The sequence below is a fragment of the Aristolochia californica genome, unplaced genomic scaffold (genome assembly GCF_029961685.1).
Source record: "Aristolochia californica isolate CCGP_79_NKW_82.1479 unplaced genomic scaffold, dmAriCali1.0.hap1 SCAF_16, whole genome shotgun sequence".
NCBI lineage: Eukaryota > Viridiplantae > Streptophyta > Magnoliopsida > Piperales > Aristolochiaceae > Aristolochia > Aristolochia californica.
In genome coordinates, this window is record NW_027181837.1 from 20,214,631 (window position 1) to 20,240,722 (window position 26,092).

Genomic DNA, 26,092 nt, shown 5'->3' on the forward strand with positions numbered 1-26,092 from the left:
TATAACGGCTATTTGATTTTGCTCGCTATCTCTCCATCCTTCCCCAACACCAAACAAGTTACAGCTTCTCTTTCTCCCACGCGAAAGCTCGCAGCGAACATCGGTGATTCTTTTTTTCTCTCTCAGAAAGATACAGACAGGCAGTCCTCTTTCTCTCTCCTTTTCTTTCAAAGTTTTCGCCGAAATTTCCACACTCAGAGACAAGACTGTCAAAGACTTCTTGAATGCCCGACATGTAGAGGGCTCTTGAATGCGATTGTTTTTTTGGTTTATCGGCAACGATTTGGCATCAATAATTCAAAGGATGCGAAGGATTTTTATCAGGAAGTAATTCTGCGTCAGGAAACTACGGGTGTAAAAGATTCTTGACGACGAGGTTTATCGAAAATTTTCGACGGAAAAGTGTTTGATTTCTCATAAAGCGGTTTTCTAAGGTGTCGAGATGGTCGCGGAGCGGGATGCAGTTTACCGGACGCCCCAAGAAACTAAAAAATTTAAGGAAAGATTTGAAGGTGGAGATTCCCCGCTAGTCGGTAAATCGTGGCGGTCTGCTCTCTGTTCTCCGATGACACCAGTGGAGCTTAAATCGTCTCCGGCTGGAGAAGACTCCTTTCATACTATTCATAAGGTTCCGGCTGGAGATTCTCCTTATGCGAGGGCCAAGCATGCCCAGGTAAGCATGTTTTCTTTGTGGATCCCTGATTTCTTATAGCTACTTCTTCCTTTATTTTTATTTCCTGCAAATGAAGATCCTTTGAGAGAGGTCTTAGAGGTTTTTGCCGCGAATTGGCAGGGTTTGCCCCTTCTTTCAGTGGATTCCGTTTATATGCTTTGCTCATTACTCGGTTTTCTGTTAATTTATTAATATACATATCATATTCTTAAATTGCTCTGTTTTCTATCAGCTTGCAGAACTTCTTTTCTGTTTTTATTTTCTTTTAGACAAGCTATATTCCCCATCGGAATTCCCAATTTCCATTTTCATTACGAACTTCATCATTTTCTGTCTTGCATTTCCTTTGTTTTTTGCTCAGCTCAGTGTTAAAAAAATTGTGATCGTTTCACTGTAGTTAATTGATAAGGACCCCAGCAAATCAGTTGCACTATTTTGGGCAGCGATAAATAGTAATGATAGAGTTGACAGTGCACTGAAGGACATGGCTGTCGTCATGAAACAATTGAATCGATCTGAAGAGGCAGTTGAAGCGATTAAATCTTTCCGTGACATGTGCTCATATGAGGCCCAAGAATCTCTTGACAATGTTCTTCTTGATCTTTACAAGGTAATGCATTTCTTGTTTCCTGTTCTAATCTGTTGACAACAGCCACTGATCTAATTTTTAAATTTCTTGCTGGATTCCAGAAAATTACTTAATTATATAGATGTTTTGTGAGCTCATTCATGACTGTGAAGTGTCGATGTAATTGCAGAGATGTGGAAAGGTGGATGAACAGATTGAGCTTCTACAGCACAAGCTGAAGGTCATTGAAGAAGGTCTAGTATTTAACGGGGGGAAGACGAAGATCACAAGATCTCACGGGAAAAAAGTTTATGTTCCCCTAAGTTCAGAAAGAGCAAGGTTGATTTGAAATTTTGGTTTCTGATGCTTTTCTTATTTTTGTTTCTTGTTGTAGATTCTGTATTTATTCATACTGTTGTGAACAGGTTACTGGGAAATATAGGCTGGGCTTACATGCAGAAGAATGACTACAGCAAAGCAGAAAGCCATTACAGGTAGGGCCATTACTACATTCTTTTACTACATTCTTTTGCCATCTTCAGACAAGTGCTTAATGTTTCTGAGTTCTTTTAGAGCCCAAGCATTCATTTTAAGCCCCTAATTTATTGAAAATCCAATCTGTTGAAATAGAACCAGATAAGTAATTTCTTACAGGCTTTTATTTTTTTTCAAGTATCCGTGTTCTAAACTTTCTTGGATCCATTGGTTTCTGTCTTGGTTTCAGCATTATATCTGTATTTAATGGTTTGGATGCAGGAAAGCACTGAGCATTGAACCTGATAAGAACAAGCAATGCAACCTTGCTGTCTGTTTGATGTACACCGAAAGATTTTCAGAAGCAAAATTGATACTTAACAGCATCAAACCATCCTCTGAGATGGTAAAAAATAGTGCTCAAGATTCATATATTAAATCTTTTGACAGAGCTTGTGAGATACTCTCACAACTTGAACCTCCTTCTCCTCTAATCCCAAACAGAGACAGGGAAAAGATCAATGGAGCAAGCCGCTCTATGACCGATGGTGGAAGGACAAATGAAAAAGCTACGGAAATAGAAACAGCTAATCAAGCCCGTCATTCGGAAGAAAATGACAGAAATTGTTTTTCAGTAGATTCGATTGATGAAAAGGGGGATGACAGAGCGCAGGAGGAGGGGAGCCAGAGCCATCGTGCACGAATATTTAGATGTGATGAAGAGGAAAAAATAGAAATGAAGGAAGCTGCATCTCCTCTCTCCAGCGCTCTAGTTTTTAGAAGCTGGAATAGATACGCAAACGAGAAGGCAAGTGTGAATAGATGGAGACGTGAAATTGATGGAGGAAAACCAGCATTTTCAGATGAAATGGAGAACATTTCAAGCACATTGGGAGAAATAGGATTTTCTTCATCTGCTCCGGAATCGAAGACAAGATCCCATTATAAGGGGAGGGCATCTCATTCGAAGATTTCTTCTACTCAGAATGTTGAAAGGCAAATTGCTCCAAATTCGTTCATTAGCAAGTACACAAAATGGCGTGAGGCTGGAGGAACACATTCCCAGGTAGCAGGTTGTTCACCAGAAGACTTTAACGAGAAAACCCGTTCACAAGCTTCCATGAAAGAAAACCGGAAGAAAAACTCTGAGAAGTCACCTATCAAAAATAGGAGAAAGGCAGTCATGGCTGAAGACGAAGTTACGCTCACTGATTCCATTGAAAAATGGAAGGAAGGACAAGTTCCAGAGAGAGAGAATCTACCAGACTCGAAACATTTGTGGGACACTGAAGCTCTATCTTCTACCAACAGTAGAAAAACATGGGCGGAGATGGTTGAAGAAGAAGAGTTTCTGTTAACTAAGAGTTGGAACAATTCTCCTGCAGGTAAAAGGCATGATCCGTCTCAGAAACAACCTGATTTGCCGACTCCAGTTTATGGAAAACACAGTTCCAGCGAAAGGTCTGGAGAAGTGTTTTCAGATGAAAATGTGAATTCAAACATCATTCATTTTCACCCTTCAGAAAAGTTGCAAAGTTTTGCAGAAAACTCGGAACATAAGCTTGAACAGGTTAATCTGACTCCTCATTCAACGTGTATCTCAGACCTGGAAAAGCCACGTTCAACTGTTGGTACCAGCGAGGAAGTGTTCTGGTCTCCGCCTTCAACGTTCTGTAAAGGTTCATCTCAACATAAAAAGAACTCCGACAACTCTCCATTTTCATGGAGATTTGATCGAAACCCATCTTCGAAAAGGTCTCTGATATTTGATGGGCGACAGAAGCAAGTCCCAAAAGACCGCCTTGATGTTGAAAATCACAGTATTTTACTAGGGATGGATGCAAAGCTGATGCAACGAAGAAACAGGCTTCGAGTTTTTCAGGAAATCACTCTACCAGACAGTCCCAGAGTTTGATATTAGGATTCCATTGGCTACTAGGATAACATTAGATGATTGAATGATTTGTGGTTTCTTTTAGTTACTCCGTGCGTTTTTTTTGTTTTTTCTCATTGTAAAAATGAAGATGCATTGTGAAGTGTTGTTGGAGGACTTTTGGTAAAATCTTTCTCTGGTTCAATTCGTTTCATCTACTTACTTATAGTTAGATGTAATTCTTGTCTCTCTTATCATATCCTAAGTTGGTGTTAATAGGGATTTTTTCCTCTGTTTTTACGGATTTGGAAGAAGTCCTCCTCTGGATGATCTCACGCCAATAGTCCCTTTCAAGTTTGTGCGCATAGATCTCTTATGCCCAACTTGCTAAGTGAGTTATAAAAGTTTCTGTTGCATGCGACTTGTGTAAGTATGTCGGCTAACTGGTCTTCAGATTTAATAACCTGGAATTGAATTATTTTGGCTTCAAAGATTTTTTTTCAGGGTCGAATATGGTAGGCTATATATCCGCTCTTCTTGAGCACTCCATTGGGTTAAGGCCCTCGAGATTATTATATAATTTTTTAAGATAGTCACCGGTGTCATATGTCGCCAAAGATCATTCACCTGGGAGGTGTCATTGCCATCGACACATATATTAGTAATGTTGGTGGTCTGGGTCGAATTGAAGTTTTGCTCAAAGTTTCAGTTATTTTTGTGGTCAAATACCCCACTGAGTAGAAGAGATCGAAAGAGATTACCTTTTACATACATTTGATTGTCTTTGCATGAGATATACATCTCAACAACCTTGGATAGGTCTGAGTCTGATTATGTCCCAGTTGAGTCTTGTCTAGTCTAGTTTGGTTCGGTCCAGTCTGAGTTTAAGTTTGAATCTGATCCGCCCCGAGTTCAGTCCGATCTGAGTGAAGTTTGAATCCGATCCGGCCCAAGTTCGGTCCGATCTGAGTTGCTGGACTTTGAAATTAAATCTCGCTCCTGGGCGGGTTTAATTGCGAACCTTAGTCATCCCGTGAGGCTGCCTTTGAGCGGCGCGGGACGAGAGATTTGTTGAGCGTCTCCGCCCACTGTGCTTGGTAACAAGATCCGGGAGCGGGTCCATAGCAAGAAGCATTTATTCTCTCTATGATGACTGAAACCATGCAGAATTATGGTAAAATAATTCTCAATTCAATTCATCTACTTACGTCTATATTTACATACAAGAATTAGATTATAATTCTGGTATTGTTGAAAATTTAATATCGATCGGGCCGATCCCTCTTATATTTATGTTGCGCCTTCACTAACGCCTCGAGGTTTTAGCGCAACTGGTTTCAATATGGTATCAGAGTAAGGTAGGTCGAGTATCGCTCCCACCTGTTTCCACGAGCCACAAATGGCAACGTGCGGGGGAGCGTTGAGAATTCAATAGGTCTCTCGGATTGTGTCGTAATGTGTTGGATCAAAAAGTCCTGCAACGAGCGGCCACCGTCTACGTTTGATAACATTTCACCACTTCCATCCTGTAGCTTCTCAGTGGCCCGCCATCACGTTCCCTCCAAAGATTGAGTCTAGAAATCACATCCAAAACTCGACAACAGAGTGACACTGATGAAGAGACCTACCTCCAGTTGCCATAAATGACTGGTCTGATAGAGGAGAGGGATAGAGGACGACGCCGCAGAATCAGAGACGGAGATGTCGACTCACATTATCCCAAAAAACCAAAAGCAATGGAGTTTGTCTTCCCCCACTCTCCAACGACTTCACATCTCCAGATTTTCCCTCGAATATTCTGTACGAGTTTTTCCGATTTTTGCTCGTGTTCTCGCTCTCTGCCTTTGACTTTTGATCAGTCGTGAGATAGCCAACCATTGATCACGAGCGAACGATTGAGATAACGTTTCACATCTTTATCACCAAAATGACTTTTACAGTATTTTAGATATTACTTATATTTGTAAAGTGATTAAATAATTTGAGCATTAGAGGGGTAATTTCGTCAGATAAGTTTTACCCTAACCAAACGGGGGTACTTTAGTAATTTGATAACATATTCGCGCCTTTTTCGAAATGCTTTTTAGTTCGAGGAAGCCCGAGCATCCGAAGCTCTATTTTCCGCCACAAAAACAAATCCTTTAATCTGTCGCCAGCTTCTATTATTAGCGTACTTTTTGTCGACGAAGTTCTGCACCAAAGATCCCCAAATCGCAACAGACGCTGTTCTCTGCCATTTCGTCTCAGTCGTTTCTTTGATTCTTTCTACTATCGAATCATACCGGGATTTCTGATGAAACTGATCGGACAACGCAGGCTGGAGGTTTCAATCGACGGATGCTGATGAATTCGCCGCCTGAGAGTTCCATATTCAACATTGTTTCAGTTTCGAGGTGAGTCTTCAAGTAGGATTTTTAAATTTTACTACCGAACCTGAATTTGGCCATGGATTTTGATTATATGTTCAGGAGAAGTGAACAAAATGCTTGAATTTGCAATAATCCGTCCGTTAATCATTATTCTTCTGCTAGCATTGTGTCGAATATCATCCGAGTTAAGCCAATAGGATGAGAAACCAATAAATCCCATTCACGGTATCCCTTTCTTCTCAACTCTAGTTTTAGGTTCCTTCTTTGCCATAACGTTTGCGTCGGCCGGAAACTTCTCCCCTGATTCTTGGCTCTGAGAAAGCCGGTCGAGAAATCAACTTTAAAAGACCGCAGGCTAGCAACCTGCTGAGCGTAATGATAAAACACGCCGATTAAACCTGTCGTACCCAACTGGCTAAATTATTTCAGAGCTGTTCACTGTAAGTCCACAGTAGGTTGTAATTTGACTCAGCAAGTGATGATCTTCAACCGTTTGATGATTGTCCTGGAAAAGGTAACCATCTGTATTCTGTCGTGCGTCTTTGTTTGGCGTTTCAAAGAACTAATGAAATAAAGTCACCTGCAAGCCTGCAACTGCAACACCACTGGGGATACACTACGATAGGTGGTCCTCGTAAAAGTGCTTCTTTTTCTCTTCTTTTTAGTGTCGCTTGTCCCGTTAGATGGGCAACAACCCTCGGGGAGAGAACATGCGCCGCTCATTGGGGGTCCTGTAGAAAAGTGTGTCTGGCACCCGTTCTATAGTTAGGAAATTTACCCGTCCAGCCCCCCACCTAGAGGTTCCACAGTGTGCGTGCGCGGCTTGCAAATAGGGATAGCAACGAGGGGTCGGGGTGGCCTGTCCTGCCCATCCATTCTACTACAACCTAAATTTGTGAGATAGTTGAACTTCCAAATTCTTATAGCAATTGTATTCCGTCATCCTATCCCACCTCATTCCGCTACCTTATTTGTTTCGTCCCCATTTGAACATGAGATAGAGCTTGGTTCTAACTTAATTCGTCCGGGTTTAAACTTGTTGACTTAAGATTCAAATCTACTTTCCTGATATATCGTCATTTTTTTGTCTCCTGTTTTGTGTTTTGAAAGTCTAGGTGGGTCTGGTAAGGTTTTTGAATCAATCTCGTTTGCGGCCCAATATCATGTGGATTTTTAGACGTTAATATTTACTCTAACCTGGCTCTACTTGGTGAGAAAGGAATCCTTCCTTGTGTGTTGGTAAAGTTGGAGAGAGTTTTCAATACCCGTCTTTGTCATCTCCAATAGCAAAACCTGGAACCAACCAACCAATTGAATTAATAGACTTGGTAGATTTGGTTGAATCAATCGATCTATGGATGATGGGTTAAATTGGCATTTCATTCCTTGTTTTTTCGTTTGAAAATCATATCAGACCATTGCACATAATTGAACTTGTTTGACCTGGAACAATCAGCCATCTGTTCGATGGTGGGAGAGGGAATTACGACTGTGGTCCGTTGTTGATGGCGATATTCTTTTCCAAAGTGGGTTTGAGGGTGATTTCATGAACGAAACATTAAAGGAGCTGATGGAATGTCCGCCTCATCAGAGGTTGAGTGGTTTGTCGAAATTAATAGCAAGAAAGTACTGTCGTGGGTCGGTTTTTTAAGGGGCTAGAAGGCACGCCAGTGGCAACCCACCAGTATAAGTGATCGTGACAAGGGAGAGGGGCATTTTGCTTGTTAGGCTGGCAACTTTTTACTCGCATTCAACAGGTCTATCTGTGAAATGGCTATTGCAATTTATATCCTTGTACTGTTTCTGGAGTTCTTCTCAATCTTTCAAAGGACACTTCTGTCATTTGACTGAAGCATGCATTTGTTCTTAAAAATTATAATAGCAGTTTTGGGTGCTAAGCTTTTTCTGTGGTCAGTACTGGTAATGATAATGTTGTAGTGCACCTCAGATCGTGCTCAAGTAGAAAAGACCTTAAGGAAGTGGTCTGTTTTTCTTTCTTTCTTTTGGTAAACCATTTCATCACCTCTCGAAGTTTAAAACAGTTTGAGAATCTAAATCCTATTTGTGACGTTTGTTTCTTGGAATGACATGTCTGTGGAAATATCTTTTATGAGGAGAGTAACAAGAATGTCCTCTTTCTGATACAAGATCCCTGAAGTAGGTCTACACTTCTTTTTTATGGAAGTTCCGTGCGTTGGAACAACTCTTCCAGGCATTTAGAACTTTGATTTGCTTCTTCCTCTTCCTACTTTCATCTTCTTCATGAGATTCCACTTGCTCACCCCATATAAAGAAAAAGAAGCCTACTTTATTGAAAATATTCCCCTGATGAACAATCAACAATTTTCTGATTTCCTATTCAGTTTTAGTTCATAAATTTAGTTTTCTTATTCTGCTTACCTGTCTGTTTACTGCTATCTGAATTTGATCTTATCTTGTTTGAAAAAGAAACCATGCCAAGAATCTGTGAGCAGACTGGAATTCCCATGGGTGATTACTAGAAGTAGGTTAAGAGGATACCGCCGCATGATTACTGTAACTTTTGTCTTGTTCCCAGTTTGCTCTCGCTCCTCTGTTTAAACATGTTTTGCAAACTGAGCAACTATGGTGATCTTGTCCTCTCAAATTTCACGATTTGTGCTGCAGATGATAGAAGCAAGGATAGCTGGAAAGAAAATCCAAGATGTTAACTACTCTCCTTAATATCGTGGCATACTCAATTCAGTGGCATGGCCAGAAGACCCTTCTCCCCATTTTCTCCAAAAGCACGCCCTAGGACTCGCCTGCTACTCCTTTTGATCATCGTCCCTATCTTTGTTATCACAATCTTCACCAATGGCCAGAAGATCTCCTATTTCTTCCGTCCTCTGTGGGACAGCCCACCTCAACCTTTCACACTCGTTCCTCACTATTATGCGGACAACGTCTCAATGTACCACCTCTGCCGCCTCCATGGTTGGGAATTGCGTGCGGAGCCCCGCCGAGTGTTCGACGCGGTTCTCTTCAGCAACGAGCTCGACCTCCTTGAGATACGGTGGAGAGAACTCCATCCGTTTGTCCACAAGTTCGTCCTTCTCGAGTCCAACAGAACCTTCACAGGAAACCCAAAGCCCCTCTTCTTCGCAGAGAACCTCCGCAGATTTGAGTTCGCCGGCCCTAAGGTCGTCTATGGCACCTTCGATGGCCAGGCGTCTGATGACTTCCAGCACAACCCCTTCATCTTCGAATCAAGGCAGCGCGCAACCGTCAACTCGCTACTGCGCCAGGCTGGAATCGACATGGGTGACTTGCTCATCATGTCCGACACAGACGAATTACCGAGCCCGCACACGGTGAAACTCCTCCAGTGGTGCGACGGCCCCCCACCTGTGATGCACCTTCAACTAAAACAGTACATGTATTCGTTTGAGTTTCCTCTGGATTACGGCAGTTGGAGGGCAACCGCTCAAATAGTCGGTCTGCAGACGCGGTACCGCCACTCCCGACAAAGCGATCTCCTGTTGGCCGACGCAGGGTGGCACTGTAGCTTCTGCTTCAGGAGGATAGAAGACATTGTTTTCAAGATGACAGCTTACAGCCATGCTGACAGGGTGAGGGCGAAGGATTTTCTGAACCACGACAGGATCCAGAGGATCATTTGTAAAGGGGATGATCTTTTCGAGATGTTGCCCGAAGAGTATAGTTTTCGGGAACTGTTTAAGAAGATGGGTTCAATTCCTCGCTCGGCTTCTGCGGTTCATCTTCCGTCTTTTCTCATAGAGAACGCCGACAGATTTAGGTTCCTTCTTCCGGCAGGCTGCAAACGAGAAGCTTATAAATCAGCGATTCGCCACTCTAGGAACATAAATACCCGGGTGGGGGGATTTTTCTGAGGGACAACGCTGCAGAAACTGCGACTGGTTAGTGATCTCTCGATATGCCACAGATGCCCACTACAATGGTGGATTTACAGGAAATAACCCGTGACTCGGGAGCATCAGATCATGTATACGAAACCAAAAACTCTCAAATTTTAGTACACAGCTATGGAGAAATGGAGACTCAGACAATTTCTTTTCTGTAAAGGATCTTAATTGCAAAGCTTTTTTTTTTTTTTTTTTTAATCTGGGCACTCAAATAGCTCTCAGGCACTCTGATTGTCACAGTTTGCCCAAAATCATGAAATGATTTTGATAAACTGATCAATCTAAATATAGATAAACGTTCAATCTCTAACAAACCATTTAACTTCATTGGACCAAAGGTAAGATGAAGTGTTGTTGATGTCATAAAATTAAATTTCATATGGAGGGACAGCCATTGATCTTTTCGTGGTTTCGAATAACATTTAATTTAGCCTCGCACTCGATAACTTTGAATGAGAACAACTGTAGTCAATAAAGTTTAGATCCTTGGCAAAAAACTTTTTTTTCGATTAATTATATTTTGATCATTTATTAGTGTGTTTCACCCTACAAAACCGAAATTTTAAGTGGTTTTTAAGCAAAACTGGAATGTAGGGTTTCAAATTCTTAAAAAGATAAGACTGATCCAAATTCACATGGAGTGATGCTCTGCTGCTGCAAACTAGGCCTTACTTCCTAACCACGGCAGGAAACTTCCTCGGAGGCCCAGCCCAAGGTTAACGCAAGCCCAATCTAACTTTTGACTGGGCCCACAGCTCCTTAAACCCTAAACCCTCGCTCAGAAACGGCGTAAACCTTGCGCGCTCAAGGAAACGAACGATCAAACAGTTGCTCCATTGCGGGAGCGTCTATCAGCGCTGCAGATTTCATCTTCTGCTTCTTGTCTTTACAATTCTAGTTCTCCAATCTCCTTACGATCACTGCTCTCCTCGCTAGCGCGTCATTTTCCAGCTGCGGCATTCACAACTTGGATGGGAAGAAGGGACTTTGACTAAAAGGTTTTAAAGTATAAGCCTGAAGTAGGGTTTTCTTCCCCACAGTTTTTTTATGCTCATCCGTTAAGTTATTAGATTTAGAAAATCCTTTGTTTTGAGCATTCAGTCTGTCAAATACCTCAGCGAGGACAGAGACGACAATCAAAGTGAAGGAGGTGGCGACTGATTCTCCAATTTCTGTTAGTAGAGCATCGCGGATGTAATGAGAGCTCGCAATTTTCATGTACGAGAGTATTACTCCATTCTCTACAAATCACGGGTTACAACTTGGTAGTCTCTTGCCACTCCGAGGTCTCACGAATTTTCACCCAAAGCTATCAACAAATCCGAAAGTGATGTGGCGTACCGCTGCCAACCAAGCCTCTTTGCGAAGAATAAGGTCCCATAGCTGTTCTTCTTCCCTACTTCCCTGTAGTTTTCTCGGTTCACATTCCAATTCAGGGTTTGGAGAGCGAATGAAACCACCTGCGGTGCATAGTTGCTTGAGATTGGAGTTACGCCAAATAGGTTCATGCAGGCATAAGCCATCTTTCTGGGAGGGAGTGGCGTCGGGCATAAGGTTCGATGGGTTCTCAGGAAATATAGCACCTTCTCGTTTAAATCCAGTGAAGAGCTTAGCAAGTGTTGCTGAGGTTGAGGTTGAGTCTGAGATTGTCTCATCCGAGGAAGAAGGGTCAGTGATTGAAGAGATGCAAGGGTTATTAGAGGAGTTAAGTAACGGAGAGCAAATCAAAGATCTTGATTTCAAGAAGAAGCCACCAAGAAATATGCGAGGCAGGGGTCAAGGAAAATACCTTGCACTGAGGAGAAGACAGGTAAAGATTGAAACTGAAGCATGGGAACAAGCAGCAAAGGAGTATAAAGAGCTTTTGACTGACATGTGTGAGCGGAAGTTAGCTCCGAATTTGCCATACATGAAGTCCTTGTTCCTTGGTTGGTTTGAGCCACTAAAGGATGCCATAGCTGCCGACCAGCATTTGTGTAGCGAGGCTAAGGTTAAGCCAGCTTATGCTCCTTATTTTCAACAGTTGCCACCTGATATGATGTCTGTCATTACTATGCATAAATTGATGGGATTGGTGATGACTGGTGGGGAACATGGGTCTGCCAGAGTCGTTCAAGCAGCTTGTCAGATCGGTGAAGCCATTGAACAGGAGGTGAGTAACCTTATGTTACTCTTATCATTGTGACTTTGTTGCTCGTTCCATGTCAAGTTGATTTATATATTGAAGTAGATTCTGTACCCTTAGGATGCTGAATGATGTGTTGGTTTCAACTACTTTCTGAAAAGAACAGTGTGTCAGTGCATATTGTTTTAAAGGTAAGAGTTTCTTATTGAACTGAAAGTTGTTACGGTACTTTAAATAAGTAATGATTTTTTATCAAAAAAAGAAGAAGTTATGGTTAGATCCTCCAAACTTGAGTGACAGTAATGTAGGGAGTGATATGGTGATGCAGCAAATTGTCAAGGATTTAAGGTTTTCCTTGCTGAAAATATAAGTGCACAATTAGAGAATAGGGAAAAGCTAAGATGGCTACTTGAATTCTTTTTTCTAATCACTGGTATGTCACAACAATCCTAAACAGACACATAAGACAGAACATGTCTAAAAAAGGCAAAATAGCCCTAATCATTATTACTTATTAAGGATAAAAGTGTCTTAAAAAATTGTCTTAAATCCTTTTCAAAGAAATGCGTTATTAACAAAATGTTCAAAACAAAGAATAAGTATCATAAATAATATGGGCTTGGGCTTCATTTTTGCTCCTTTTGTTTGGAGTTGAATTTGTCAAGTTGATCCAAGTAATCTTCAACTTGCTTCTTTACGTCATACAGGAGAGTCATACACACCCAAATAGATTAAAAAAGGAAGAGTACCTTGACCTATATGAAAATGCATTTATGTCGTATGTGGCCTCTGGTTCAATGGTCACACGGGAGGATTTCTAGTGTGAAAACTTGGGCTCAAGTCTCACCAGGGGTAAAGGAGATTTGTGCATTCAACAGGGAACTGAATTTTTTTGTGAACAGATTGTTTCTTTTGCAGTTAACTCTAGGTATTTTAGTAAATATTTTTCATTTTTATTCATTTTTTGCATTAGTGATGAGAATGTGAGCTGCTTCTACTATTATAGCAATAAACCTTTTCACACCGTTGATTGGCTCAAATTATTATTCTGGCCTACCTGATAAACCTTGTTTATTACAGTTATTCAATCATTTGCTGCTCAAGTATGCAATAAACACCACTAGCAATTTCTGTTGGTCTGACTTTTTGACTTCTGCTTGCTGAACCCCTTCACTCCATGGCTCTCTAGCTCTTATCCGCTTGTTAACATGCTTTGTGATTAGTTCTTCTGTGGCTACTCTTCTATTCGGGGAATTGAAGGTGCCTCATTGTTTGGCAACTATATTCAGCATTATTTCCTTAAAGCTACATATTTTAAAGATGATGATGAGGATAATTTTTTTTTCTGTATATAATCGACTTGCTGGAAATGCTTGACTTTTCCTTTTGAAACAATGATTGTGGTCCAAATACTAAAATTTTGTCTTTTGAGTAGTCAGGCATGATACTGAAATGTAATAATATCTTTTTAATGGGTCAGGCTAGGATCCACAGGCTTTTGGAGAAAACAAAGAAAAGGAATGATGAGAAGAAAGACAGAGAGGAGCTTGAACCTGCTTTGAAAGAGCAGGAATTCTTAAGGAAAAAAGTGACTTCTTTGATAAAAAAGCAAAAGCATGTTCAAGTAAAACATATTGTAAAAGGTCTGGACACTTCAAAACCTTGGGGCCAAGAAGCTCAAGCAAAGGTTTGTTTTTTTTACATTCTTATAGTTATTCTTTTAAATTTTTAGCATAATGAGACATTCTTATGGTTTGATTTTCAGCATAAGGACAAAGACCAAGTAACTATTTCTATTTCAGGTTGGTAGCCGTCTGATTGACTTGCTTATTCAAACAGCTTATATACAACCTCCAGTGGGTTCCAATCCAGATGGTCCTCCTGATATTCGACCCGCATTCAGACACTCACTCAAGAATGTCATTAGAGACCAACAGTAATATCTCTACGCTCATTTACTAGCTTACAATATAGTGTCCTTCGGAAAATTGTATGGTCATTTAGCTTATTTCCTTTTATCTTCTCTCTCTTCCCTCTTGTGATACTCTCTTCAGGTCATGGTTTGAGTAACATCAGCAAAAGACTGTACTCAATCATTTTCTTTTTGTTGTTCTAAATGGATTTTTCATACAGGAAAACCAGCAGAAGATATGGAGTTATTGAATGCGACTCGTTAGTCCTTCAGGGTCTTGATAGAACTGTAAGTGCCATTTATCATTCTTCAATAGATATTGAAGTTTACTTAAGCTTGGACCAAGTATTATTTTGTGGGGATTCTATATTTCTACCAATTGGATTCCAAACTAATTTTTATTTTTATTTTGTTTTTCTAAAATAAGATACTTTTTGTAATTTGTCAGGCAAGGCACATGGTGATTCCATACATGCCTATGTTGGTGCCTCCACTTAATTGGTCAGGGTACGATACTACTTCTGCAACTTCTCATTTTGTTTTAATTCATTCTAGGTTCTGATTTGAAAGAGGCTTATGTGGATTTAGCAGTATGATATTATTGTGCTCTCTTGCTTTATTCTCCTTTGTTACTTTGAATGTAGGCTCTAGCTAGGGGTGGAATTGAGTTGTGCCAAGCCGAGCCTGAGCTCAGGCCTGAGCATGTGCAGTCTTGGGCTTGACTTGATGCTAATCATCTAGGCTTGAATGGAAGCCTTATACTGAGCTTGAGCTCTTCTTATTCAAAAGTCTGCAAGCTCGAGCTGAGCTCAAGCTCAAGTGGTCAAAAAGAATAGAAGGAACAGAAAAACAAAAACAAATGGCAGAGGAAGAAAGGAAGACAAAAAACATATGAACAAAATGATGAAAAATAAAATGATGGACATTTATTGAAACGAAATGCCAAAAACTAACCTCCTAAAGACAAGGAAACAATAATTAGACATAGCCTTAAACGGAACTTTAATTTTCCTATGGTCTAATTGCTGTAGCCTTGTCTGTGCATGACCATAAAGAGATGGATACAATTACAGAGCTCAGATTTGATAACCAAAACTGTCAAGTACAAAAAAAATTCATGAAAACAAATTGTTAAAGCTTTTGTTGAAAAAGACACAATGACTCACACAATAAGTGAGCTAATGTGGGTCAAATTTGTTATCTAGGAGTTAAACCTACATATTACTAAAACTCATGACTATGTATTGTGATAACTAGGCCACTATTTTCATTGCAAGCAATCCGGTGTCTAACAAACGAACTAAACATATATAGTGGTTGACTGCCACTTTATTGAGATGTTGTAATGAGGAAAGAATTTGTTTTTTTTTCAATGGTGCTGAGTTATATTGAAAGGCTCAAATGAGCAAGATTACAAGGACAGATTACAAGGAGGGGGAACTGTCCCAAACAATGAGATATTGTTGGGAAGTTCCAAATTTAGCTAGCCTATCAGTCAAAGAATTGGCTGACATAGGAATGTGATTCGAAGTACATGTAATTGAAGATACAATATCTGTAATATATGAAATAAATGGCCAATGCCACTAAAAGGCTGAACTTGATCACCAGCGGATGACCACATTAGAGTCCCCCTCAATCAGCAACTTCCCTTGAAGATGGTCTTTGAAAATCTTCAAACCAAAATAATGAGCAGTCACCTCTACAATGTTGGAATCTACGATACCAACTGGCCCGACTTAGGAAAGAACAATCTCTCTTCTATGATTCTTGATGTGGGAATAGGCTGAAACGACTGTGAATATACCACTAATGCTAGGCTTCCAAATCAAATGAGGAAAGAACTTGTTACCTCCTATTTGGTCAAGTGACCAACTTAGTGATATCTTTACTAAAGCTTTGGGAAGCGTGAGTTTGGGGTATTTTGTAACAAGCTGGAGCTACTAGACACATGTGCTCCAATATTTATGTAAATAGACATCACGTCACTTGAGTAAAGAATAGAAAAAGGGGTTAATTTTTTCTCCCATTGGGTGCCATTCAATGCACTCAAGTTTCTCTCATCTTTCTCTCTTTCTTCTTTCTTCTTCCTCTCTTCTCCTATTTACATCTTTTATCATGGAGCATCACTGCATTGTAGAGTTCAATATCAACCAGTTTTGAGGTTGAGTTGTGCGATGTATAAAATTGGGGCCATCTTATTCATAACAAATGGCATTTTTGTGAATATATTACCATTTCGATCAAGCTCGTGAGCCTTCAAGCTTTGCTTAGCCAGACTTGGGCTTGACTCATCGTAGGTACTGAGCTTGGCTCTAGGCTTCAGCTCAGTTGGGAACTGAGCCAAGCCCAAGCTGCTTTCATGTCAGCTCAGCTCACTGCCACCCCTAGCTCTAGGATTCTCTTCGTTTTTCTAGTATGAGAGATGTCCTTTATCTTTTCTGGCTTATTCTTGATGGTACTTATTTCTCTGTTACATATATTGGGATATTTTGGTAAGTTACTTTTGTTGATGATTTTGTTAAATTTGGGTTGGTTCTTCCTAGAACTGTTACCCAGAATTGAGGGCCTCTTCCCTAACTAAAACACATTATTTTTTCAAGTTTAAACCAATGTAGGTTTACTCTTCCACATGCTACTACTTCTCTCCAACAACTAGCCTCGGATGTGGAGCATTTGCACAACTATGGACTGGTAGACCTATTTACCGCTAACAATATGAAAAAAAAGGGTAGTGGAGAGGAAATCCTATTTTAACACTTCAAAACAACACAGAATCAAAGAGATGGAGAGTATGGTATTTTTGTTCTATTAGTCCTTATTTCTCTTTTATATCCAGTTCCAATACATGTAACCAATATATCCTCAGTCCTATAACAAGCAAGTAATTAACTCAATGCTCAAATTAAAAGCCACAACTGTAAGTCATACGTCCAAAAATGTTGTTTTGCTTGTTGCTTCAAAGTGGTAATTTCTTGGCATCAATCTTTCATGTACAGTATTGTCCATACATGCTGTCAAGAATACCTGCCTGTAAGTTATTATTTTTAAAGAAGTACACTACCTTGTGATGAGGCAGAGTTGGATGCTGTAGGTGTGTGGTGGTCACTTTTATCGCTAGGTATTTGTCATTTTTTAGAATGCATTATCATTGTTGAGTAATGTGCAAGCTTGACCTTTTTCTGTTTTGAAATTTCATACTGACAGATATGATAAAGGAGCACACTTGTTCTTACCATCTTATGTTATGAGGACACATGGAGCAAGACAACAGCGGCAAGCAATAAAAACAACTCCAAGGCAGCAACTGAAACCTGTTTTTGAGGTATGAATACATAGTATTTATTTGTTTCTCGAGATCAGTATAGAGGGTGTAAAACTAGCATTAGCCTATTGATCTTTATTTTAGATACCTGATTTGGTGTTGTAAGTATTTCTGGCTGATTTTATCAACAAAAAAAAAAAAGTATTTCTGGCTGGTCTCATTTCACACTTTAATGGATTATTTCGGATGCATCAGTTTGTTAAAATTATCATTTTATTTATGATTTTAATTGCTACAGCTACTTAGCAGTTCAGTAATGCTATTTGTGTTGGTACCATCCAGGCCCTGGATACACTTGGCAATGCTGAATGGAGAGTTAATAAAAGAATTCTTAGTGTTATTGATAGAATATGGGCTAGTGGTGGCCGTCTTGCTGATTTAGTTGACCGTGATGATGTAAGTAAACCAACCATGCATTGTTAATGGTTTCCAAATGTAGAATCCTATGCGAGACACTCTGTGTTACAAATCATCTTTATGCTGAAGCCACTATCATTATATCTGTTGCAGGTTTCTTTGCCAGAGAAGCCAGACACTGAAGATGAAGATCTTATTAAGAAATGGAAGTGGCAAATGAAATCTGTGAAGAAAGAAAACAGTGAAAAGCATTCCCAGCGTTGTGATACAGAACTTAAACTTGCTGTAAGAAGTTGTTTATGCTCTACTTCCGGCTTCTTATCTCAAAACTGAAAATAAAGAGTCCATGATTGCAAATATTGATACTATCTCTTTTGTGGAAAAATAGGTTGCAAGGAAGATGAAGGATGAAGAAGGCTTTTTCTATCCACACAACCTAGACTTTCGAGGTCGGGCATATCCTATGCACCCATATTTAAATCATCTTGGTTCTGATGTATGCAGAGGGATCCTTGAGTTTGCAGAAGGGCGCCCACTTGGGAAGTCAGGCTTACACTGGTTGAAGATACATCTGGCAAATTTATATGCGGGTGGTGTGGATAAATTATCATATGATGGTCGCCTTGCATTTACTGAGAATCACTTGGATGATATATTTGATTCAGCAGATAGACCACTCGAGGGTAGGAGGTGGTGGCTGGGCGCTGAAGACCCGTTTCAGTGTTTGGCAGTCTGCGTTAGTCTTGCTGAAGCTTTGAGAAGTTCTTCACCAGAGACCACCATTTCCCATATGCCTGTTCATCAGGTTCTGTATTTCATTTTTTCCTAATTCTTCTTCTTTTCCCTTTCTTTTTTTTTATGCTGGTTTTCTGTGCTGTGAAAAATCTTGTTGACTCTAGTATGGTAGGGTGTTAGTTTACTGCTGGAGGTTGAGGCACCTCTGTTTTACCTTTCACATTAAGCTGTAGCTTACAAAGTTTACACCAACTTGCAAACTGGTTGTTTTGCAAAATCTTGAATGATTGTATATCTCGTTGTTCTATTCTGTTGTGTAACTTTAGCCAATGAGAACTTCAGCTGTGGACTTTGATTCGAGAATACTTCTCATGTACCTTTCTCCATTTTTGTTTCTAGGATGGTTCATGCAATGGCTTACAACACTATGCGGCCCTTGGCAGAGACAAGGTAATACTTTTTCTTGCTTTGTAATGGTTCTTTTTAGTTGTTGGAAGATTCTTCTTTCAGATGCTTGGTTTTGGTATGAATGATATTATGACTTACTTATTAAGCATGGATTGATCTTTGTAGCATGTGGTGCTCATGACTGTGTCCTCCTTTGCATTCACTCACGTGCTATATTGCAGGGGAAAAAAAAGAAAAGAAAAAGAGGATACTTATCCAGTCTCTGATAAATTTGTTATTATCAGCATTCAAGAAAAGTAAAAAGACAGATGAAAACTAATAAAAGTACAAAGATCAATATATCATTATTGACATTGTACTGCATGCACTTGCTTTGACTCAGTTAGGGGCTGCTGCTGTGAACCTTGTTGCAGGGGAGAAGCCTGCAGATGTTTACTCAGGAATTGCTTCAAGGTATTATCTCCTCTCTGGGACTACTAAACGTTTAGTGTTTGCTAACCTTTTAAATTTTTTTCATGCAGTTGACTTCTTGGATCTTATGGTACCCCACCAGTTTTCACTATAGTGAAAGTTGCTTCTAGAGATTGATGATCTTTTAAAAAAAATTCAGTTACTGAAAGTTGTCATTTAAAAACAAATAATTCAGTTTTTATTCTTGATGCATGTGAAGTGAAAAGATGGTTTCATATTTAAATTTAGAAAGGCTTCTGTGGCTTATCTACTCAATGTTTTGTTTTCTACAGAGTCCTTGAAATAATGAAGCGTGATGCTGAAGAGGACCTAGAAAAGAATCCTAATGCAAAGATAGCCAGGCTTCTTGTCAAGGAGGTTAGGTTTATGTTTTTTTCTTGGCCATGAGTTGATTTTACCAACTAAAAAGTAAAAAGCATCATTTCACCGGGCAAATTAGAATATCCAAACATATTTCCCATGTTTTTTCGTTCCATAAATTCTTAAACAGAATTCCTGTTACCACTTAGTTATGCTTGATGTGTAAATTATTGTTGCACGTTTTCATCATTCAAAGGAGTATTTGTGATTCATAGAAGAAGGGAGATACGGATGTGGGAAAATAAAGAGAAAAAGGAAGAATAAGAAAAAATACCAACACATTTATGTGTGTTGATGTATATGAACAATATTTAGACCTCATGCTTAGTTTCATTCTGTGGTTTCAGGTGGACAGGAAGCTAGTGAAGCAGACAGTCATGACCTCTGTGTATGGTGTAACTTATATAGGTGCTCGTGACCAGATCAAGAAAAGGTTATCTGAGCGGAATGCTATATCAGATGACAAGGAGCGATTTATTGCCGCTTCCTATGCTGCCAAGGTAGCCTAACTTTCTAACTCGAATGCCCTTTTTAGGTGTAACTTCTCAGCTGATGATACACTCCTAGAAGCTCATTTCAAATGACTGGATAAAAGAAACAGAGATGATGTGTTATTCTTGGACAGGTTACCTTAACTGCTCTCGGTGAGATGTTTCAAGCTGCAAGAGATATAATGAGCTGGCTTGGTGACTGTGCAAAGGTATGTTTATGTTATAATTTTCATATTTTGTTATATGAAGGAGGCTTTTGATACTTTCATTAGACAGTGAGGAGCTTGCTAAGTGTCCTGAGGTTATTAAAGGTGATGAACTTATATATGAATATAGTTTGATTCACATGTAAATGATTGGAGGAGACAAAAGCTGACAGTAATACTATTAAAATGCTGGTATAGGGGTATTTTGGATTTCACATACTCATATGGATCTCATAAACTTACAGAAAGCTAGACTTCATATTAAGACTCTAGTTTTCAATTTTTATTAAATTCTGACTCGTGTTTGTGAAGTTATGAGTGTGTTTTTAATGAAGGGCAGAATGGTCCTTTCCTTGTATTTTTACTCAAGTGAGGTTATTAAAAGAGGGCTCGATTTCTGAGCCCTCGTTCAATGAAACCTCAAGTGCTGCTGCTCCCACTCTCTTATCTCCTTCTTTTCTCCCTTTATTCTCCTTTAGTCCATTCCATATTGTATCTTTTCTATACATCTACTTTTAGGACATTAATGAGATCTAATCAAAGGAATTCGATTAATGTATCCCAAGTATATAGAGCTCATAATACATTTATTGTATTGCATGAAAGGTTGCTTTAAAATTTTCAAAACTCTGTTAAATCACATGGGATCAATGATATGTCCAAAGATATGAACCAAGCATTGCTCCTAAAATGGTTATGGAAATTCAATACTCACTCTTCAAACCTTTGGAAGGAAATGGTTTTTGCGAAGCTTTGTGGTATCGCTCATTGGTAGATGTCAGGGGGTAGTCGGAGCAGTCTATCTTCAATTTAGAGAGCACTATACCTGCTTCTTCCAAAATTTTCTTCTGACAGTAGATTCTTTGTTGGAAACGGTAGATCCCTCAAGTTTTGGGATGATCCATGGATGGGGTAAGAGCCGCTACAGAATGCCTTCAAAAGCCTGTTTCTATTCTCTACCCGTAGAGATATATCAATGGCCGATGCTTTTGAGGGTGGTGGTATGAGCCTCCATCCCAGAAAAGATCTTTCGGATACGGAGGTGTTGGAGGCCAGCCGCTTGATGGATTCTGTATTTCGATAAAAATTCGTCCTTTGGTGGCAGATAAGCTTATTTGGTGGCCAGACAAAAGAGGCACTTTCTCGGTATCATCTGCATTCGGATTCATCAATGGTTGGAATCCGTCTCAACCGGAACATGAGATCTATTTTGTATGGCGTCTTTGTGCTCCTCCTAAGATAAAATTCTTCATGTGGAGTGTTTGTCATGGCAAGATTCTCTCGGCAAACGTGCTTAGAAGAAGAGGTCACCCCTCAATTGACTCCCTGTGCCCTTTTTGCAACACAGATGCTGAGACGACAAGTCACATTTTGCTTCAATGCATCTTCTCATGGAAGGTGTGGACTTCCATTCTTAGCACGTTGGGGTTGCAATTCTGCATGGCGGCTGATTTGCTTTCATTCAGTAAGTCTCTCCTTGGTACTTCCCTTCCTGGCCTCGGAAAGGTGATGCTCTCTGCTTGTGCTAGTTTCATCATGTGGGGACTTTGGAATTAACGCAATCGAAGGAGGTTTGATGGAAAAAGTGAAGCTGCTGATCGTGTGGTGGACCGAGTGCTGGGACATATTTTCTCTTGGCTCCTGACTAAGAAGTCTTTCTCCTCCTTTGTGGGTACTCCTATCCGTGAAAATGGTATATTCCTCATGCATGAGAGCTCTCCAAGGGTTTAAGATTTCAGGAGCAAATACTGCCTTTATTAGTATACTAGCTGTTGACAGAGATGCTCTGGTCTCTGCCTTGCTTTTGTCTTGCCCCCTGGCCAAAATACATGAAGTGCTACTTCTCCTCATATCAGAGGAATATTTATACGAAGTAAATATTCTAATCTCGACCAAATATAATGTAACAACTTTATATAGTGTGGGGCAAATAATTTGGAGAACTATTCTAAGGCTTGAAACTGTCTCAAGTGGACGATCTGTTAGTCCTTTCCATACTGGTTGTCCATATTAGCTATCCTCTCCATCTTTAAAACAGTACCCTTTTGAGGATGGTAGGTATCTTCAATAAGTTTTTGCTCTTCAGGAAGTGTCTGCCTAAGTAGGTTCTGTCATGATCACTTGACAACAAAAGGATGAGAATGGATGTAGAGAAAGTAGAAGGGTTGATGAATGGTCATATTGGGATTTTTTATGTGAGGTCTTGGGCTCAAGCTGCACTGAGTGAATATGGTGTATTGTGCTCGTTGTAATCAACATTGAAAAAGAATGTTGACACGAGAAAATAAAAGAACAACAATGAAGGCCTGCTTGTGTGGCATAGATAATGACAGGAACTCAACTTGCAATTGAATGACCAGTGGTCACTTGGATGCAACTATTGGAAGATGTGACTTATATGTACTTTTCTAACGTAAAACAAGACTTGTACTCTGCTAGCCATGAAAAGAAGACTTGTACCCCAGCACTTCATTTAATGTCTTTTTCTGATGGTCTTTTAGCAAAACAATAGGGGCTTGTATCCCCTTGAACACAGATAAATCGGTTCGCTCCGTTTGCTGACTTGCCAAATTTCAGGAGGCTTCCTCCCGAAATCTTCCAAAGCAACCAAAAAGTATGTACCCAAAAACATTCTCTATTGTGATCCAGGCCCAAAAAATCTGAACAGATGAACAGGCTTTGAGAGGTGCAGCTCATCCCTCAGGAAGGCAAGATATGCTGGTGGACACTGATTGAGGCGTCTTATAATTTTGAATAGTGGAAAATTTTGAAAATGAAAGTACAACAACTGTCTATGATCTGAATTTGAAGAAGACTGTCTTGAGATCTCCTGGTAATAAGTACATGCTTATGTATTGGTAGTTTGGGCAGTCCATGACCTGAGAGTGAAGGTTACTTTTCTTTAATGGCAATTAGTAAATGAAACTCCTTTGCTAATATGTTATGCCTTCTGTGTATGCCATTTTCTTCCCAAAACCCGCATTAGTTGTTCTGACTTTTAGGTTCAGTTGAAGACAAACAGAAAAAAATGCCTTCTTGGGGTTTCGATTACAATGCTTTTGGAACAAATTCATGGATAAACATTTTCTTTCCAAGACAAAAAACAAATTTGTGGATAAACATTTAACTAAACACTTGAATATTCATGAAGTAGTTGAGTTGAATATTGAAAAGAATTCTAACTCATAAGAAGATCCAGCAGCTTGACATGTAGAGTAACTGTGCCCTTTTCCTTAATGAATCATTTTTCATTATCAAAGGGGAAAAAATCTAGAAGTTTCTATTTCTGGTACTCTTCATGTTACTACGTATGATTGTATTACTTCACTACCAGTTTGCTATAAACACTGACTGCAATCTTGAACGAACAGGTGATTGCATCAGAAAATCAGCCAGTGAGATGGACTACACCTCTTGGCCTTCCAGTTGTCCAGCCATACCGAGCTGCAGGAAGGCATCTTGTAAGTCCTCCAGCTATATGATGACAGTCAAAGATGTAGATTTCACAGCACTTTCTTTCCTTTTCTTTCTCTTCTAAAAGGCAATAATGTGTTGACCCCCAATGTTGTCTTTCATGTGAATGAGTTCTCTTCTTTTGTTCTGCAGATTAAAACATCTCTTCAGGTTTTGACCTTAAAACGGGAAACTGATAAGGTCCATATCAACTTACAATTTCTACTCCTTCAGTGGTTCTAGTTTTATGTATATCTCGTTTTATGTGTTGCTATTGCTGTTAAAGAGTAAAGACATCGATTACTATTGCAGATCATGGTGAAGCGTCAGAGAACTGCTTTTCCTCCAAATTTTGTCCACTCCCTTGATGGTTCCCACATGATGATGACTGCACTTGCATGCAAGAAAGCGGGGTTGAATTTTGCAGGTTGATGGATCAACTTTTGATGTTTAAGAATGCTCATTTCCTTTGGTTGGTCATCTATGCTTAATAGTCATACTTTGCCTTTCCTGATACAGGAGTTCATGACTCTTATTGGACACATGCGTGTGATGTTGACCATATGAACAGAATACTCAGAGAAAAATTTGTGGAGCTGTATGAGCAACCAATATTGGAGAATGTAAAGATCCTTACTCTTAATAAGCATTTTAAAATCTCAAATAGTTAAAGAGTATTAAGGATGCAGGAGCATATATTCATTAAAGAATGGCAATTTCTTTTTGTCAGTTAATATTTCTCTTTCATGTCATTCTTCAATTTTATTTTATTTTTCTCTATTTATTATTTCTACACAATTATCTCCTTTTCTTATGATTAGTTTCCAACAATTGAAGATGTTGTTGCAAAATTCCCATGGATGTGAAAATTTCTTATGGTTTTCCATACGCTGTCATATGTGCATCAGAAGCATGCATTTTCTGCACCCAACCTTTTACAAGCTGTGGTTACTGCAAACATCTTTTTTTTTCCTGGGCACCTAAGTCTTGAATGCTGTTTCTATTTTTAAATGTGTGCAGTTGCTGGAGAGCTTTCAGAAATCTTTTCCATCGCTGAGCTTTCCTCCTCTACCTGAGCGTGGAGATTTTGACTTAAAAGAAGTCCTTGATTCCGCTTACTTCTTCAACTAATTGGATTCTTGATCTTCTCATATTTGCGTTAATGCCTACTTGTGGCAGCTTCATGTCAGCTTTTCTATGGTGGCAAGCACATGGTAGATTTCTAATTCTTTGATATGTGAGGTGGGCATACTGGTGGATTTAGCGGAGAAAGTTCCTACAAAACCATTACTTGCCCCAGCTGCTGGTGTATATACTGACAAGATGGCCTTCAAGCTCTTTCAGAAGGAGACCAGTGTCTGCTACAGTCACTTGAGCGATCCATTTGGATATTGAGCTTATGGGTGGTAATTTGTATATTCGAGTTATACAGAAGGGAAGGATGTGACAGTGGGTTCAAAGAGGTTTGTGCATTGAGATGGAAGGATGAAGTGAATGAAGATTGTAGATTGAGGTGGATGAATTTCTGTTGTAGTTAAAATTGGAGATCATGAAAGTGTCTTCAGGTAGGCGCACCAACTGGAGAAATGTTCCTCGCTGTAGTTTTATGCCTGGAATCCTGCTGGGTCAGCTATCCATTTCTGACATTGAGGAGATCAGTTGACTGGGGTCAGAAGACACGGTGCCTAAGTTGAATACAACAGGGGTCTATCGATGCAAACTAGATGAACGGCCTGAAGTAGAGATGCTAGCAAGAGGAATTTTTTTATGGAGGATAATTAAGCTTGTTTCTCATTAGATCAGTGAGGAACTGCCATCTGATGACTCTCTGCTTGGATTCAAATGGCTCACTCGTATTGAAAAATTCATTCTAGTGGCCATTGATCACAGGTGCCCTTTCTCACTGTTCTTGCTTCATTTCCAAAATATATGTGCTGCTGTATCTCTTTGGCAGCTCCACGATTCTTTCAACCTTTTACCATGAAAGTGTAAAAAAAAAAAAAAAAAAAAAAACTTTTTTTTAAACTGATGTCTGAGCTTTGTATTGTTAAGCTTGTCAAATAAATTAGCAACTAAATGGATGTAGCATTCTTTTTCCTTTCTTAATTGTGATAACTAAGGTCCTATGAGTGCCTTATCCAATAAATATTAGAAAGGTATTTCTACTAGAAATACATTTTTAGTGACAGTTAGTGTCTCATGTTTTCTGGAAACTAATTTTTAACCTTAAATTTTTACCAATAATCTTTCAACATAGATCCAAACAGTTTTAAGATTACAAAATAGGTATATTTTCAATATTCTTTGATAATATAAGCAAATTTTATACGGATCTAAAGCAAATTATGTCGAAAATACGGCACAAATATCAGCTTGGCTTGTAAATA

General features: G+C 39.5%; 3 protein-coding genes across 3 annotated transcripts; all 3 read left to right on the top strand.

The window, feature by feature from the left end:
- Positions 1–107: 107 nt before the first annotated feature.
- LOC137952789 (uncharacterized) lies at positions 108–3,782 on the top strand. The gene is made up of 5 exons (XM_068799857.1): positions 108–673; positions 1,071–1,283; positions 1,432–1,580; positions 1,667–1,735; positions 1,998–3,782. Exons 1-5 carry the CDS (start codon positions 443–445, stop codon positions 3,628–3,630), a joined length of 2,295 nt encoding a protein of 764 aa, XP_068655958.1. The 5' UTR covers positions 108–442; the 3' UTR covers positions 3,631–3,782.
- A 1,945-nt stretch (positions 3,783–5,727) lies between these two features.
- Positions 5,728–10,060, top strand: LOC137953342 (uncharacterized). The gene is made up of 2 exons (XM_068800706.1): positions 5,728–5,981; positions 8,604–10,060. The coding sequence occupies exon 2, from the start codon at positions 8,687–8,689 to the stop codon at positions 9,827–9,829; it is 1,143 nt and encodes a 380-aa protein (XP_068656807.1). The 5' UTR covers positions 5,728–5,981; positions 8,604–8,686; the 3' UTR covers positions 9,830–10,060.
- Positions 10,061–10,682: 622 nt separating this feature from the next.
- LOC137952982 (DNA-directed RNA polymerase 2, chloroplastic/mitochondrial-like) lies at positions 10,683–25,647 on the top strand. Its single transcript, XM_068800137.1, has 20 exons — positions 10,683–10,881; positions 10,981–12,014; positions 13,468–13,674; positions 13,790–13,923; positions 14,121–14,187; positions 14,348–14,406; positions 17,107–17,224; positions 17,507–17,620; positions 17,735–17,866; positions 17,970–18,386; positions 18,716–18,766; positions 19,107–19,177; positions 19,468–19,552; positions 19,903–20,055; positions 20,181–20,255; positions 23,624–23,713; positions 23,859–23,906; positions 24,018–24,132; positions 24,225–24,328; positions 24,726–25,647. The coding sequence occupies exons 2-20, from the start codon at positions 11,079–11,081 to the stop codon at positions 24,834–24,836; spliced, it is 3,087 nt and encodes a 1,028-aa protein (XP_068656238.1). The 5' UTR covers positions 10,683–10,881; positions 10,981–11,078; the 3' UTR covers positions 24,837–25,647.
- Positions 25,648–26,092: the final 445 nt, after the last annotated feature.